A 16896-nucleotide genomic window follows, 5' to 3' on the forward strand; every position below is an offset into this window, starting at 1 on the left:
TTTGGTGACCTCATCTGAAAAATGCGAGTTTTTATATGGATTGCGAATCGACGGTTACCACCCCTCGGAACCGAAACGACAGCCCACTCTCTCTCCCCGCATTAAATGCGCCCCACGTCGCATTAAATGCCGTGATAATAGTCGTCGTTTCGAATGCGCTGTGCAACTAATGCTGTCAAAACAGTGTCGGGTCAGCACACGATGTATTTAATGTGTCTGACAAACGCTTCAGCGCGTGCAGAGCGCCTGACAGTGCAGAACCAGGTTCATTGAATCTCTAAGGCACAGGAAGGAGCGTCCATCAGATCCAGGTCGCTAGGATGAAGATTGTCAGGTTGCTTAAGCAAGGAATTGCGCGAGAGCGTGTTTGCCAAGAGTCCTGTGCCGAGCTCATCCCATTCAGGTCGGAGCGACCAAAACCTCCTATACGGCTTAGTTTCCAAGGTTCGACCCTCAAACCTTAAAAACTAGGGGGCTTCTGTTATGCCTGGGAAACTAAAGGACTGACGTGGGAGAGTCACGTGAAGGGTGACCTACTCCCGTCAGAGCGACACGCACACGTCAGGCCTGCCAAATGATATGGAGCCCACACGCGTCCATTTCCCTGCAATAAATCGTGCGAAGTCAGCTTGGGAAGAGAGCAATGGGACATAAAGCCGGATTATATCCTGACAATCACACCAATCTATGGATTTAATGATGATTACACGCTTCAGTTTGATATAAAATGAAGAAGACCCCTTCATTAAGGGGATTCGGCCATTTTCATACTGAGAAACACTCTCTCTCTCTCTCTCCTGTAAACACATTTACTTTTTCCCACTCTTTTGTAAGAACCCACACTAATATCAATACAAATCAGTGGATGTAGGACTTGCTACCTTAGCATTCGAACCACTTAAAAAAACTCCCTTTGCATTTATTTTGCTTTATATATTCCATTCTCACGTGTATTTAACAGCTAATCAACGTTACGCACGTGACAATCGTTGGTGCCAACTTCCAGCATCAACAAACTTCTAGGCAGAACATTTATTTTACAAGCTCATGTTGCTTCACTGATTCTGATACACACCCCAGCTGGGACGTTGCAATCTCAGTAGGTAATTTCAATTTCTCTCCACTTACATTCGCCTTGTAGCTTGAATGTCAATAATCCATCTTTGGAATTGTATAAGAATTCCTCCTCTTTTTTCTCTACCTTACAAGGCCTTGGTTTTATGTTGGAATATGTTCCAAAACGCCCACACCCTCTTACTTTTATCTTGACGGTACTATTACTATAGCTCATGGCTTCAACTGCTCCTCCTGAATTGTACATATCAACCAGTCCAATTGGAGCAAACTGAATATCCTCATCGAAAACCTGTTTCAATTACAAACTCATTAGTACCTTCAGCAATGAGAGACGATGAAAGGAGAACCGTGGCTTATACTACTGACCCTGATTGGAGAAACTGTGAAGAGTTCACATGTCAAATGATCTAAGGACACTTGAAAGTTTGCTTTCTGTGGCATTGTAGAAAGAGAACCTGCAATGTGAAAACATTGTTAATGGTAATAACATCAAGCAAGGCTTAAAGGCAATACAAAAGAATGTTGACGAGATCACCTGAATTGAATGCATATACTGCACAGTCTCCCCTCCAATTTTCATCTGCAATCTCTTCTAGAGAATCAATGTCCAGGGGACTAACAAAACCTGAGATGAATGAAGTTGCTTCTGATGATGGTGTATATATAGCACCTGGCGTAGGTGGCCAAACTCACCCTCTTTGGCAATTAAAAGCACCAATGATCCCTGATAACTTATTTAAATTCCAAATCTTCAGGAGACTGCAGTTAGTACAGTACAATGTGAATGACGTCCCGGTCATTATCTGCCATAAGAGTTGAAACAAGATTGTTTTATTATTGCAGCAACAATATTACCTCTTTCCATCAGTGACTTGATCATTGAAAAGACAGTCGAGTCTTGGTCGGCCAGCAAGTTTAGCCCTTAAGATTGAGCCATCCGGCAATACTAGTTTTTTGATGACATTGAAATTATGACTGTGGGACATCACTGTAGAAAGAATATGAGAGAAACATTATTCAGTGAAAATAATTTATATTTTCGTGTTAGTTGAGAGCTTAATTTGAATTTATTTGACTCTCCTCACATATACCGGGCAACCAACTATTGCTCTTGCTGCACCATGGAACTCAGCAGTATAATGATCACTCTGAAAATGGACAAACGAAGATGGACTTACAGATGCTGCAAATCTTGCTGATAAGCTTCTATAAGAGAGCTAAATTGGCAGTTGGTTTTCGTAAAAGAAATAAATGTAACACTGATATGAATGTTCCCCTTTATCAATCAATATAGGGGATTTGAATGGATAATATCCAAAAGGACTGAAGCCTGGAAAAATGCAATTAACTTCTATATTATGTGGAGTGGGAAAATATAACACATAACGGATTTAACTAATCTTACGTAGAACATATCCCAATCTGGTACTACAAATTTCCCCCACAAAGAGACTAACAAAAGCCATAGTGGCAATATGCAGCGTCTGAAATGTTGGCTCGTTTGGCTTGAAATCCTCTTATACTCTGGCATTTGCAGCCTTCTTCAAGCTGAAATTGACTAAACAACTCATTGAAAGTTCACATTTATAAGTCAACTTTAATTTTAATGACTGAAATTTTATTCAAACCTGAATATATTCTCTGTACCCATGCACATGGAGTTAATTAGGTTATTGTCTTTTAAGTTCTTCAAAACAGAATCCTGAAGGGCTTCTAGGTAACACCTAGTAAGAGTGACCCGGCCCCCATAACCAGCACCAAGCATTTCTAGCAGAGTCTGGACATCAACTTTGACTCCATCTACACCACAACTCGCGAGATAGCTATGATAATCATTGTAAAAATCGTAAATTTTCGAGGGGTCGACAATCCCAACTTTGGTTTGCTCCAAGCTGTCCAGAGTACCACATATGACATGTCTTAGGTTACCTGGGGACTGAAGTAATTCTACATTTTTTGGTTTATATTTTTTCATTGCTTCAGATGTTGGAAGTACTCCTCCCCAGTAACCATGGATAGCATGCCACACATATACCAATCTGCGTTGTTATTGAATCCTCTTACTAACTAAATGCAGCAGCAGGGTTAGAGAAATACTTTAAGTAGATGATTAGATCAGAGCATTACTTCAGTTCATATTTCTCTTTGATGTAATTCACCAAGATCTGCACAAGAAATTTCTGCGCACAGGCCTGTGAATTTAACATTTTCCTCAAAACTCGCCAACTTAGCTGCAAACCTATGTAACAAGAAGTAGAGCAGTGGTGACAATTTGTGAACTGACTAAAAAAAGCCACCAAGTTTTCAAGGATTAAAAACTTAGTAGTATTACCTTGGTTGTTTAATGGGTGGCTCGCCATTCTTTCTTGGTTCTATAGCTGCCGTTTGCCATCCATCATCAATAACCAGGAATTTTGGAACGCAGCCTCCTTCTGATAAACTTTATGAGAAGGAAATGTGCCATATTCTTAATAAAATATTAGACGGAATAACCTGTTGAGACCATCTTCGATTCCGACTGGATCGGCTTTAGTATAAAATGCATCCCAGGTGGTCCATCCAAACCAGTCTATACGTGCAGGGAGCTCTCAATCAAAACAGCAATGATTAATGTTTTGATCAAAGGTTTTAACTTAGAATCAAGAATTTCACGTTATTATATTCCACTTCTTGTTCTCTATGAAGCTAAATATACCTTTATGCTTCACCAATATACTGCACCATAAGCAGATGAAATCATATGGCCGACAGAAAAACATGATTGCCCACCATTTCAGTATTACATTAATTTCTCAGGTTAAATCTTTCAATGTAAGATAAAGCAAGCCTTGATCGGCCAGTCAAGTAGCAAATTTTTAATGGCTGTTACAGAAGAATCCTTTAATTATAAACAAGTCACCAATAAAACATACCTGAGAGAATTTTTGACGAGCTTAAATGAGTTGTCTCCTGAATTTATGAAAACTGCCTCCAGAACATGGGAGGTCTGGACATTGGGATCCCCTGACAACCAAAAGTTCAATCAGAACCAAAAATAAATAAAACTAAATAGGAAAAATAATAAACCTAAAAAAAAAAAAAAAAAAAAAAATTAGTTAGAGATAAATAACCACTTCGAGGCATAATTGAAGCTGATCCATAGGTGTTCCTTGCCAACGGCCGAAATGTACATCAAGTACAGGTAATAACAGAACATAGAAGGTGTTCACAGTTTTTTGCTCGAGATTTTTTTGGATGGTTGATTCTTCTTTTGCTTCCAAGAGAAAGAATTGAGTTTCTTGGGAAAATCACTCGCTTTTCTTCCGAAACAAGGTATCATCCACCAGACTTTGAATCTATAGAGAATCATAAGTCTGTGTCCCCTACAGTGAGGATACCAAATAATAGAAGTTCAGAAAATGCAAAGAAACATGGAGCAAAGTTGCACTTCTCATTGACAAAACTTCATTCAATTACATTACTAAAAGAGAACCAAAATATATTACCATGAAGATTCATCAATAGCACAAAAGACAACCCAAAACCAACATATCTCTCTCAAGAACTCCAAGACTTAGACATGACGACTGCTTGGACTAGCTGAACTTGCTCCAATGAAAGCTGAGCCATCAATCACGGGCTTAACCGTGATATTATCCGGAACCTGAGACAGAACAACTTGCCGCGCACCCGGCAAGGACGCCATCTTTGATGCACGGCGTGCTAGTGATTGTCATTTTTATCAAACTGCTAATGTTTCTAACTTACTCATATAACATTTAGTTTACCAACCCTACATTCTCACTACATATATAAGTTCTGCAATTTGTTTCTGTTACTTTCTTAGCGGCAAGCTGCTCTTTTAATCTGAAATCCATTCTTCAGAAAGATTATACAGATATTCTTTTGGCTCTATGTTAGAAGATTGAGGTTGTTTGTATCTCTTACTTTCTTTCAAGTCAGTGGAGTAGTTGTATTAGTTGAAGTTTTTTGGTTAAAATGTTTGATGATCCTTATTTTAAGGAACTGTTGCTACTTTATGTATGTTGTGCTTTAATTAAGGGATGGTGCGTCAGATGTTTATATATTTTGTTAGTCATGTATATTGTATTGACGTATATGTGAATGAAATACAGCTTCAGCTCTCGTCTGTTTTTTCTTTTGTTTCTCTTGATTTGCTTCCTTATTGCATAAATTTGTCTTGCTTCATCAGTCTAATTCATTCTCAGCCTTGACAACATGGTATCAGAGCTTTTCTGATCTTAAGGGGTGTGTTCATTCTAAAGTTATCAGAGTTTTAATATTCTGTTTTGATCAGTAGTTCACCATGGCTTCTTCATCTTCATCCATGTCACCACCAGTGATAACGGTGAGCTCTATCATTTATGGGCTGTCAAAATGAAAGGCTACATGAGAGGATTAGGCCTATGGCAATATGTGGAGGAGGAGAAACAACCTCCTCCTTTGGGGCCAAATCCAACATTAAATCAGTTAAGATTGCATGAAGAAGAAGTTGCTAAAGCACCTAAAGCTTTATCAATCATTCATCAAGCTGTAACTGATGCAGTATTCACAAAGATTGTTGTGTGTGAGACTGCTAAGGAAGCATGGGAAAGATTGAAGAAGACTCCTTAGGGAATGAAAGATCAAGGTAGATGAATGTCCTTAATCTAAGGAGAGAGTTAGAAGTTCTGAAAATGAGGGAGGCTGAAACTATTAAGGAATATGCTGATAGAATTATCAAAGTTGTAAATCAGATAAGGTTAATGGGTGAAACTCTTTCTGATCAGAGGATTGTGGAGAAAATTCTAGTGAGCATTCCTGAGAGGTATGAGGCTAAAATCTCCTCTCTTGAAGACTCTAAAAATTTCTTTGATCTTACCTTGTCTGAAGTGATAAATGCCCTGAAAGCTCAAGACCAAAGGAGAGCTAAGGCATGAAGAATTTGCAAAAAGTGCTCTTAATGCTAAGCTGCAGAGAAACATTCTATCAATAACTCAATGAAGAAGCAGACTGTTGACAGAAAGGAGGAGAGAAAAGGAAAGGGCAAGTTGCAAGGTGAAAAGAAAGGCAAGTATGCTCCTTGTCCTCATTGTAAAAAGAAGGGGCATTCTCCATATTATTGCTGGTACAGACCTAACGTCAGATGCAGGTCATGTAACCAGCTTGGACACATTGATAAAGTGTGTAAAAATGTAAGTGGAATCCAAGCTCAACAAGCTCAACAAACTCAGCAAATTCATTCAATTGAGAAACAAAAAGATGCTGGAGAAAATCTTTTTGTTGCAACTTGTTGTGCAACTCAGAATAATCAATCCTCCTGGTTAATAGATAGTGGTTGTTCAAACCATATGACCTTTGATGCTAACATTCTCAAAGACTTGGATGAATCTTATTTGTCCAAAGTGAAAATTGGAAATGGTGAAATGCTAGATGTCAAGGGAAGAGGAGCAACTGTGATTGATACTCCAGCAGGTACCAAATACATTCAAGATGTTCTTTATGTACCTAAGATTAATCATAACTTGCTAAGTGTAGGGCAGATGCTAGAAAAAGTTTATTCTCTACATTTTCAAAATAAATCATGCACCATTGTTGATCCTTGTGGTAGTGAACTTATGACTGTCAATATGATAGCAAAGAATTTTGCTATAGACGGGAATGTAGCTAGCACTAAGGCTTATCAGCATACTGAAATTGATTCAAATTTATGGCATAGAAGGCTTGGACACTTCAACTATGCAACTTTAAAAATTATGCATGATAAGGAGCTAGTGCTAGATTTACCAACTGTTGATGATCATCATGGCGTCTGTGAAGTATGTCAGTTCGGCAAACAATCCAAGTTACCTTTTCAAGCAGCAAATGGAAAGCCACTGAGAAACTGCAGCTTGTTCACTCAGATTTATGTGGACCAATGAGTGTTGCTTCTCTAAATGGGAGCAAATACTTTTTAATCTTTATTGATGGCTTCTCAAGACATTGCTGGATTTACTTCTTGAAGCAAAAGTCAGAAGTTTTTGATGTGTTCAAGAGATTCAAGGCAGAAGTGGAAAAGCAGTCAGGGTGCAAACTAAAGTTGTTCAGATCAGATAATGGCTCAGAATATACTTCAAAAGAATTCTCCTCTTTCTGCAAAATAGAAGGTATAATACATCAACTGACCACTCCTTACACTCCACAGTAAAATGGAGTGAGTGAAAGGAAAAATAGGTCAGTGATGGAAATGTCTAGGTGTTTGATGTTTGAAAAAAAACTACCTAAACATTTTTGGGCTGAGGCAGCAAATACTTCAGTGTATTTGTTAAATTTGTTGTCCACTAAAGCCTTGAATAATGCCACTCCTTATGAAATCTGGCATGGTTGTAAACCTTCTGTTGATCATCTAAGAATATTTGGATGAGTTTGTTATGCTCTTGTTCCAAGTGAAAGAAGAAGCAAGTTAGAAGCAAAATCAGAGAAAGGGGTGTTTGTTGGTTACAGCCAAGTATCTAAGGGCTATAGAGTGTACAATCCCTCAACCAATAAATTTATGGTTAGTAGGAATGTCATATTTGATGAACAAGCAATTTGGAGCTGGGCAGATGATAATGAAGTGAAAGTAGGTTCAAGTTCAAATCCTGGAACCAATATCTTGTCAGAAAATTATTCATATTCCGGTGATGAAGAAAGTACTCTTGCAACAAAAATGTGATCTCTTGAAGATATTTATGGCAGGTGTAATGTGGCCTCTTTAGAGCCAATTTCATTTGATGAAGTTGTCTGCAATGAAGGGTGGAAAACAGCAATGAAGAATGAAATGGAAATGATTAATAAGAACTCTACGTGGAGCCTAGTTCAAAAACCAGAAAATCACAAGGTGATTGGTGTCAAGTGGATCTATAGAACAAAATTCAATCCTGATGGCACTATAAACAAGCTCAAAGCTAGATTAGTTGTCAAAGGATATCTACAACAATATGGCATTGATTTCACTGACACTTTTGCCCCAGGAGCTAGGTATGATACAATCAGATTGCTTGTGGCTTTATCTGCTAAACTTGGCTGGAAAATATACAATCTTGATGTTAAAGCTGCTTTTTTGAATGGTATACTTGATGAAGATATATATGTAGAGCAACCTGAAGGTTTCAAGGTGCCTGGGAAAGAAGAGCAGGTTTATAAGCTGCATAAGGCTCTTTATGGCCTGAAATAGGCACCAAAAACCTGGTACAGCAAGATACGTACTTACTTGTTGAACCAAGATTTATGCTGCAGTCCAAATGAATCCACTCTTTATGTTAAGAAGGTAAATGGTGATCCATCTCTTATTGTCTCCTTGTATGTTGATGACATCTTTGTGATAGGAGGAGATATGAAATCAGTATCTGATTTCAAGGAGAATATGGAAAAAGAATTTGAGATGTCAGACTTGGGTGAAATGAAGTACTTTCTGGGTATGGAAATAAATCAAGATCACTCAGGCATATTCATCTCTCAGAAAAAATATGCTTAAGATCTGTTGAAAAGATTTCAAATGGAAGGTTGCAAGGTTGTTGCAACACCTTCAGCAGTGAATGAAAAATTGAAGAACATTGATGACTTAGAAGAGAAAGCAAATGCTACATTATATAGAAGTCTCATAGGCAGCATGCTTTATTTATCCTCTACCAGGCCAGATATAATGTTTGCTACATCTCTACTGTCCAGGTTTATGCATTCACCAGGAAAATCTCACAGGTGTGCTGCCAAAAGGGTGTTACGGTACATAAGGGGAACTATTGATTTTGGTTTGTGGTTCTCTAAAGATGGTAGTAGTCAACTTATAGACTACTCAGACAGTGACTGGGTAGGGAGCTTAGATGACTTTAAAAGCACTTTGGGTTACTGTTTTTCATTTGGAAGTGCTATTCTGTTGGAACTCAAAAAAACAAGAAATAGTAGCTCAATCATCTGTAGAAGCTGAGTATGTAGTTGCTGCAAGTGCTGCTAATCAGGCTATTTGGCTGCGAAAAATTCTTTCAGATTTGGGACAAGATGAACAAGGAAGTGTTACACTCTTTGTGGATAACAAGGCAGCCATAGCAATTACCAAAAATCCAGTTCATCATGGTAGGACTAAGCATATTAGTGTCAAGTTTCATGCTATTCGTGAGGCTGAAAACACATGTGAAATCAACTTGATGTACTGCAGTTCAGAAGATCAAGTGGCAGACATTTTGACCAAAGCTCTTCCTAAGCCTAAGTTCGAAAATCTGAGAATGAAACTTGGGGTATTAAATAACAAACACCTCAAGGAGGAGTGTTAGAAGATTGAGGTTGTTTATATCTCTTACTTTCTTTCAAGTCAGTGGAGTAGTTGTATTAGTTGAAGTTTTTTGGTTAAAATGTTTGGTGATCCTTATTTTAAGGAACTATTGCTACTTTATGTATGTTGTCCTTTAATTAAGGGATGGTGCGTCAGATGTTTATATATTTTGTTAGTCATGTATATTGTATTGACGTATATGTGAAGGAAATACAGCTTCAGCTCTCGTCTGTTTTTTCTTCTGTTTTTTTTCCTCTGTTTCTCTTGATTTGCTTCCTTATTGCATAAATTTGTCTTGCTTCATCAGTCTAATTCATTCTCAGCCTTGTCAACCCTCTAGCAGAGTGATTACATGGCCAATACGTGTGGATAGAAACAAGTTAGCATAAAACGTGTCCTGTCCTGCTCTTAAGAAAACCATCGCGTATGGCCATGAAACCGCATGTGGCAGCTAGTAAAAGAATTTGTGAAAGAGATTAACAAGTATCTTCCCCATCGTTTGGAAAGTACTCGACCTTCTAAGCGGCAACAATGGAGATTGAAACTGGCCACTAATTCTCCCAATTCAGCAAGTGTCCATAACACATCACACTTAGATTTTCCTTCAACTATTAACGTACTAAATTAGATTATATTAAATTGAAACTCCAGTACCCTCCCCACCGCTGCAAAAACAACCGTTGTATTTGGCTTCAGTCACTTTAGGAAAAATGATTTTGTTGATGCTTGATTTTGGATGCCAACGACTTGCACGTGCAAAGTGCTAAGAGAGCCTTAGAAATTACATGTGATGAATCCATGAAATTTGAATATGTAGCTGAGATTATATATGTTGCAAAAAACATGAATAAACTGACAAGAGAGGTTTTTATAGTGGTTCGGATGCTTAAAGCAAATCCTACATCCACTGTTATTTTATTGATCTCTGACTATCTCTATGATTTTGCCCATAAGACATACAAACATGAAGAAATACAATGTTTACAAAGAGAAAGAATTGAGCTCAAATCTATGCCTAGCTCTCATATGCCCGGCCCCCTTTTTCGGGAAGAGAAGTGTCAATTTATACACCTTTGAGGTCAATGTAATGAGTGTTTTGCAAGTTGCCTTGACACGTGGAAGACTCTCATCCATTCATCTTTTGAAATAAGATAGGGTTGGTATGAAGATCTTTGAGGAGGTATGGGCTTGACAGCTAGTACAAAAAGACATTTATTGAGCTGACATAAGCGTGACTTTTTAGGCATAATAGAAGCCCCCCAGTTTTTGGAGTGTGTAATCGCGCTTCAGAAACTAAGGTCTTTGATCTGAATGTCTGTTGCACTATAGGCTACAGTCTCGAACCGAAGAGCTCGAATTATTCCTGGCGCGATCGAGTGTTGAGAGCTAGGACTGCGATCTGAGAGTTTGGAGCGATCTAAAGCTGAGGCTGTTCGCAATATCAAAGCTAAAAGCTGATCGCAATTTGAGAGCTAGGAGCTAATCGCGATCTAATAGGAGCTCGATCTGAGATAATAAGGAGCTCGATCAAAAAGCATAACGAGCTCTATCAGAGAGCATAACGAGCTCGACCTCAGATCATAAGGAGCTCGATCTCAGATCAAGAGATCAAGGATCTCAGCGTGCAATCAACGATCTGAACACGCGATTTGAAGCTAAAGATCAACGATCTGAAGCCGAAGATCAGGACAACTTGAGCTTGCGATCAGCGATATGGCCATGCGATCTAGGCTATTTGAACGCGCGATTTGAAGCTAAAGATCAGCGATCTGGCCACGTGATCTAAATGCGTGATCTCAACTATCTTAAATGCGTGATTTGAGTGTGCGATCTGAGCGTACGATCAACGATCTGGGCATGCGATCAGAGAACTTTGACGAAGGTTTGAGACCTGCATAGGCCACCAAATTGTTGACGCTTGATTTTGGACATCAACGACTTATACGTGCAAAGTGCTAAGAGAGCCTTAGAAATTATACGTGATGAATCCATGAGATTTGAATATGGAGCTGAGATTATATATGTTGTAGAAAACATGAATAATAGACTAACAAGAGAGGTTTTTATAGTGATTCGGATGCTTAAAGCAAATCATACATCCACTGTTATTTTATTGATCTCTAACTATCTCTATGATTTTGCCCATAAGACATACAAAGATGAAAAAATACAATGTTTACAGAGAGAAAGACTTGAGCTCAAATCTATGCCTAGCTCTCATATGTCCAGCCTCCTTTTTCGGGAAGAGAAATGTCAATTTATACACCTTTGAGGTCAATATAATGAGTGTTTCGCAAGTTGTCTTGACACATGAAAGACTCTCGTCCATTCATCTTTTGAAATGAGATAAGGTTAGTATGAATATCTTTGAGGAGGTATGAGTTTGACAGCTAGTACAAAAAGACATTTATTGAGCTGACATAAGCATGACTTTTTATGCATAACAGATTTTATCTGGGTTTTCAATTTATCGGCGCAAATATGAAATGTACCTTCTGCTTTATAACCACTAATGCAACATTTAAATCAGTCCTTGGGAGATGCAGCAATTCTTCGTTTCTCAAATTACCTTGAACATGCATATGACACTCAGTATACAAATTCAATCTCTCTTAAATTACAATCACCATCAAGTTTGACAGTCAATAGTCCATCTTGAGCATTGTAGGTGAATTCTTCTTCCTTCATGTCCACGATACAACACTTCGGTTTAGTGCTTGAGAAGGCTCCAAATCGGCCACAGCCTTTGCCTTTTATTTTTATTCTGCATTCAGAATGATCCCTGATGTAATTCATTGCTTCCACAGCTCCTCCTGTGTTGTACATGTCAAGCAGCCCTATTGGAGCAAACAGAAGATTCTGACCAAAAACCTGTTTCACACAATATATAGGTTATTGCTATTAGACCTTATAAAAAAACTGAATTCACAAGATAAAAAGTGTGGTTGATTACTGACCCGAATAGGAGAGATGGTATATATTTCACATTGAAGAGTGGCCAAGGATACTTTGAGATTTCCTTTCTTTGATAACTTAGAAAGAATTCCTACAATACGAAAAAATATCTCATTAATACGAAAAAAATTAATTTGTTCAATTGTTCAGGTCAAACTAAGATGAGAATCAAATGTTAACCTGAATTGGTAGCATATACTGCACATTCTCCATTCCAATTTTCGCCTGCAACCTCTTTGAGAAATTCAACATCAAGGGGACTAACATGGCCAGAAATGGATGAAGGTGGAGATGGTGTGGTAGGCACATCTTCAGCTGCATGTTTCAATGGCCAACTTCCAGCTCCTTGGCAGTTAAACACACCTACGACTCCAGATAATTTATTCAAATTCCATATCTTCAGCAGACTTCAAAAGAGGCAAGCACGTTGCGATTATGGCCAAATACTTGTTGAATTCTATAATCAATCATGAACTAGAGAATTTTATAATATACCTTTCTCCATCCATGACAGGATCTTTAAATAAAGAATCTCGAGTAGGACGGCCGGCATGTCTAGCTCTTAGGATAGACCCATCAGGAAGCACAAGCTTTTTAAGGATTTTAAAGTCATGAATGCCTGGCTGGTCACTGCAAGAACATGAATCCAAAAAAAATTAATGCATTATATCTCTTTCAGATCATAATGAAAAAAATCATTATAATTTTCTGTAATGTAGAGGACATTAGATCATCGGCTTCTTTGATTTACCTTACATATATTGCACACCCACCCAATGCTCTTGCTGCAGCATGGAACTCTGCTGATTCATGTTTGCTCTGCAATGAAGAAAGAAATAATTTAACATATTTGCAACTTGTGGATCTATGTTTCTGCAGTAATGAGAAAAAGCACTTGAAGATGGAGTCTTGAATTCTAAATCTATAAAACAAAGCTATGTTTCAAAGCTTATTAACTATTTCTCCTCTTTTGCTCAAATTAACTTGGTTTAGGCTTAATCATATATCATTTTTCAAAGCGTTTGTTACAGCAAGAATTCTTAGTTTGGGCTAACTAATAGCGATCATTTTCTTTGTATCTTGTTATGAATTTTAACAATTTTCCCCACTCTGTTTGTCGGGTTCAGGAAAGTTTTCTAAACAAAAAAGTGAATGTATAAAGCAATATCTTACGTGAAACATGTCCCAATCTGGCACCACAATTTCCCCCAGTAAAAGACTGTTAAAAGCCACAGAAGCAATATGTAAGGTCTGGAGATTTAGCTCTCTTGGCATAAAATCCTCCGATGCTCTTGCAACTGCACTCATCTTTGAACTGGCAATAACCATCACTCAAATTAGAACGTGTATTCAAACTTGTAAGTTTAGATAAATGTTTCCAGAAGCAGGTACAAACCTGTAAATTGAGTCAGAGTTGTGACTCATGCAGCAAATCAGGTTGTTGTCTGTGAAGTTCCGGGCTTCGGATTGTTCAAGTGCTCGTTGATACCGTCTAGTCAATGACACCCGTCCGCCATATCCAGAACCTAAGGTTTCTATCAAATTCTGAACATCAACCTTCACCCCATCTACCCCACTGCTAGCAAGGTAGCCATGGAGATCATTGTAAAAATCAAAGATCTTCTGGGGATCAATAATTCCAACTCCATATCTCTCCAAACTGTCCATGGCAATGTCCCTGAGATTCCCGATATTACCGGGTGACTGAATTGGATAAGCAAGCTTTGGGTTGTATTTTCCCATTATCTCAGATGATGGGTGAACACCTCCCCAGTAACCAGCCAAAGCATGCCACATGTAAACATATCTGCATTATTTGATAATTCTCAAGCGTTATATACTGTAAAGGAATAACAAAATCTAAATTCCAGATTCAATTTGTAAATCTTACTTTAGTCCATATTTCTCCTTGATGTCATCAATAAACCCATGGAGATCTATGCATGTGCTATTAGAGTTTGAACTCTTGAACTTGTTGTTTTCTTTGATGTCTACCAATCTGGTGGCAAACCTACAGGTCAACAGAGAAAGGAAGTCATAATTAACAAATTGAGGCACATTGCTTCTACATGCTGCAAGGAACTATTAAATTATGAAAAGGAAACTTACTGTGTCCCCTCTATTAGTGGTTCACCTTCTTTGTGGAATTCATTTATTGTCTCTTGCCATCCATCGTCAATGATAAGAAATTTTGGTGAACATCCACCTTCCAGAAAACTGTAGGTAAAACAGAACTAGGTTAATGGTTGTTTGCGACATTAGATAAGTTACAGATTGGTAAACCTTCAATTCAAATTACAAAAGTGAAATAGATATGAATTTTTATCATACCTCTGAAGGCCCTCTTTGATTCCTTGGGGGTTGACTTCTGTATAAAAAGCATCCCATGTGCACCATCCAAACCAGTCTAAATGTGCAGGGATCTAGTAATTAAAGCATAATATTCAGTAATTGGAATGAAATTCCCATTAATCAAATGCCCAAACTATAAGGATTTGGATTTTCTACCTTCTTGTTTTCAATGCGACTGAAAGTACCCTTGTGCTTCTCCAATATCCTACGCAATTAGAAATGCAGAAAAATCTCTGTTAATTTCAAAAGAGATTACGTATTGAAAGAAGGTCGTGACTTCTAATATTTTTGAATAGACATTACTTGATGGAATCCTTGATGAGCTCAAATGGATTGTTTCCTGAATTCATAAAAACTGCCTCGTAGGATTGAGAGGTTTGAACATTGGCATCTCCTGAAGATTCGAAAGCAAATCAGAATAAGAAAAACATGAACAAAATGACAAATGGTTTGTTATAAAACGCTAGAAGTAATTCATAGCTGAGCCAACTGACCACTCTCGATGCAGAACTGGAGCTCATTCGCCGGAGTCCCTTGCAAAGTTGTCCTGAATTGTCCATCTAACACAGGCAACAAAAGAATGTAGAAGGTGTCTTCTGAAGCAGAATCAGAAGAAGCCTCATCGTGCAGGGCAGAGTCTTCTCTTGCTTCCAAGAGAAGCATTTGAGTCTCCGTGGGAATTTCACTACAGGATCTCCCAACGCGTGGTATCATCCACCAGATTTTGAATCTAAACAGACACAAAAACTTATATCCCCTGCAATACCCACATTCATGTAATTATGTAAAACCAAATTTAATTTTTAAGAAAGAAAAGACAAATAACATACTTGATTCTGTATAACAGTTGACAAATAAGAAAAACTTACTGAAGCACACCAAGAGTGAAAACATGGCGAGAACTGGGAGTTGTAGAAGTTGCGCCAATGAAAGCTGAGCCGGAGTTTGCCGGAGAAACAACAACATTCTGAGAAACTCCAGTCAAAACCACCTTGCCCCTAAGCATGAGGCAGCCATCTTTGATGCTAGGGGTGGCTGTGATTGTCATCTTCTAAGTTCTAACTATAAATGATTTGGTTTCTTGGATCAAAATGACCAATGCGAAAGCACCAACAGATTTACGTGTATAGAAATGATAGAAAGAAAATTTGTCAATGGAAGCTAATATGTGAATGTGGAGCTATGCTATTTATATTTCAACTTGTAATACTTGTTTAGAAAAAATAATAAACTGCAAATCTGCAATGAGCGTGCGCTTTCTGTGGTCAAATGAAAGTAAGCGGCAGTTTCCAGATATTTTTGTTACCGACGAGTTGCAGATAAAATCATAATAAGAAAAAGGGGTTGGTACAAAATTGAATAATAGAGATAAGTGAGACTTGTATTTGACGAGGTGATCTCGATGGTTCCAAGCTGGTCCAACTGACGAGGCGATGAATCGGATTAGAGTGGATTAAGATCCTGGTTTTGTTTTGACTTTTCTTTCGAATAGATCTTTCCGTCTGAAGATTGAAATTCCTTGGGGTGCGAAGTAAACGAATAAAAATACAACGTTGACTTGATTGAAATTTGAACGTTAACTTAAATAAAAACAAACAAGGTTTTGCCTTTTAATTGTTGAACTCTTTTTCTTCCAACTTTATTTACCAATTACTTATGTTCAATCATGACATATAAAAACACTGTCTCAAAGGCAAGGATGACTGTATTTTTTTTATCGGAAAATAATTGGAAATTAAAGAGTGAATTTTGGTGATATAAAGGGTTAATAATAGTAATTCTTTTGAAATTTAATCTCCTATCTTTAATTTTAGATGTTAAAATAAATGATAGAACAATAATAAAATATACATTTATTAACTATTAATAAGTACGACAAAATAGGGAAATATTTGATATTTTGGAAACTTTAGCGGTCAATTCATTAGCCCTAAATTAATAATTGAATGTTAAAATTTAGTAACACAAATGACACATGATAATAGATCTTCAAAAGCTTAGATAAAATTAAATAAGAAGAGGATTTAAATCCATTCCAAATATAAATAAATTTTAAATGAATCTAGCCTATTGAAATAAAATATATGACTTCTTATCTTATTTTTATCAAGAAAACATATAAATTTATCTGTTATTTTAATGAATCGTGAAATGAAATTCATATACGAAGTAGAGAGTAATAATTTCCATTTAAGTTCAAAATATATTAGACTATATAACATTCATCGATAAGAAATATTTCGATT

At 37.5% G+C, this 16896-nt stretch overlaps 1 protein-coding gene and 1 pseudogene across 1 annotated transcript; both read right to left on the reverse strand.

Annotated features, from left to right (window-relative positions):
* Positions 1-1096: 1096 nt before the first annotated feature.
* On the reverse strand, positions 1097-4793 carry LOC116108668 (annotated as a pseudogene).
* A 6906-nt stretch (positions 4794-11699) lies between these two features.
* LOC116108635 (probable galactinol--sucrose galactosyltransferase 2) lies at positions 11700-15924 on the reverse strand. Its single transcript, XM_031394881.1, has 14 exons — positions 15520-15924; positions 15145-15407; positions 14954-15044; positions 14807-14855; positions 14630-14721; positions 14408-14515; positions 14190-14309; positions 13695-14105; positions 13472-13613; positions 13050-13117; positions 12794-12928; positions 12479-12705; positions 12301-12389; positions 11700-12214 (listed from the first exon to the last, which is right to left on the reverse strand). Exons 1-14 carry the CDS (start codon positions 15696-15698, stop codon positions 11933-11935), a joined length of 2256 nt encoding a protein of 751 aa, XP_031250741.1. The 5' UTR covers positions 15699-15924; the 3' UTR covers positions 11700-11932.
* Between the last annotated feature and the right edge of the window lie 972 nt (positions 15925-16896).

The sequence above is a fragment of the Pistacia vera genome, unplaced genomic scaffold (genome assembly GCF_008641045.1).
Source record: "Pistacia vera cultivar Batoury unplaced genomic scaffold, PisVer_v2 Contig567, whole genome shotgun sequence".
NCBI classification, from domain to species: domain Eukaryota; kingdom Viridiplantae; phylum Streptophyta; class Magnoliopsida; order Sapindales; family Anacardiaceae; genus Pistacia; species Pistacia vera.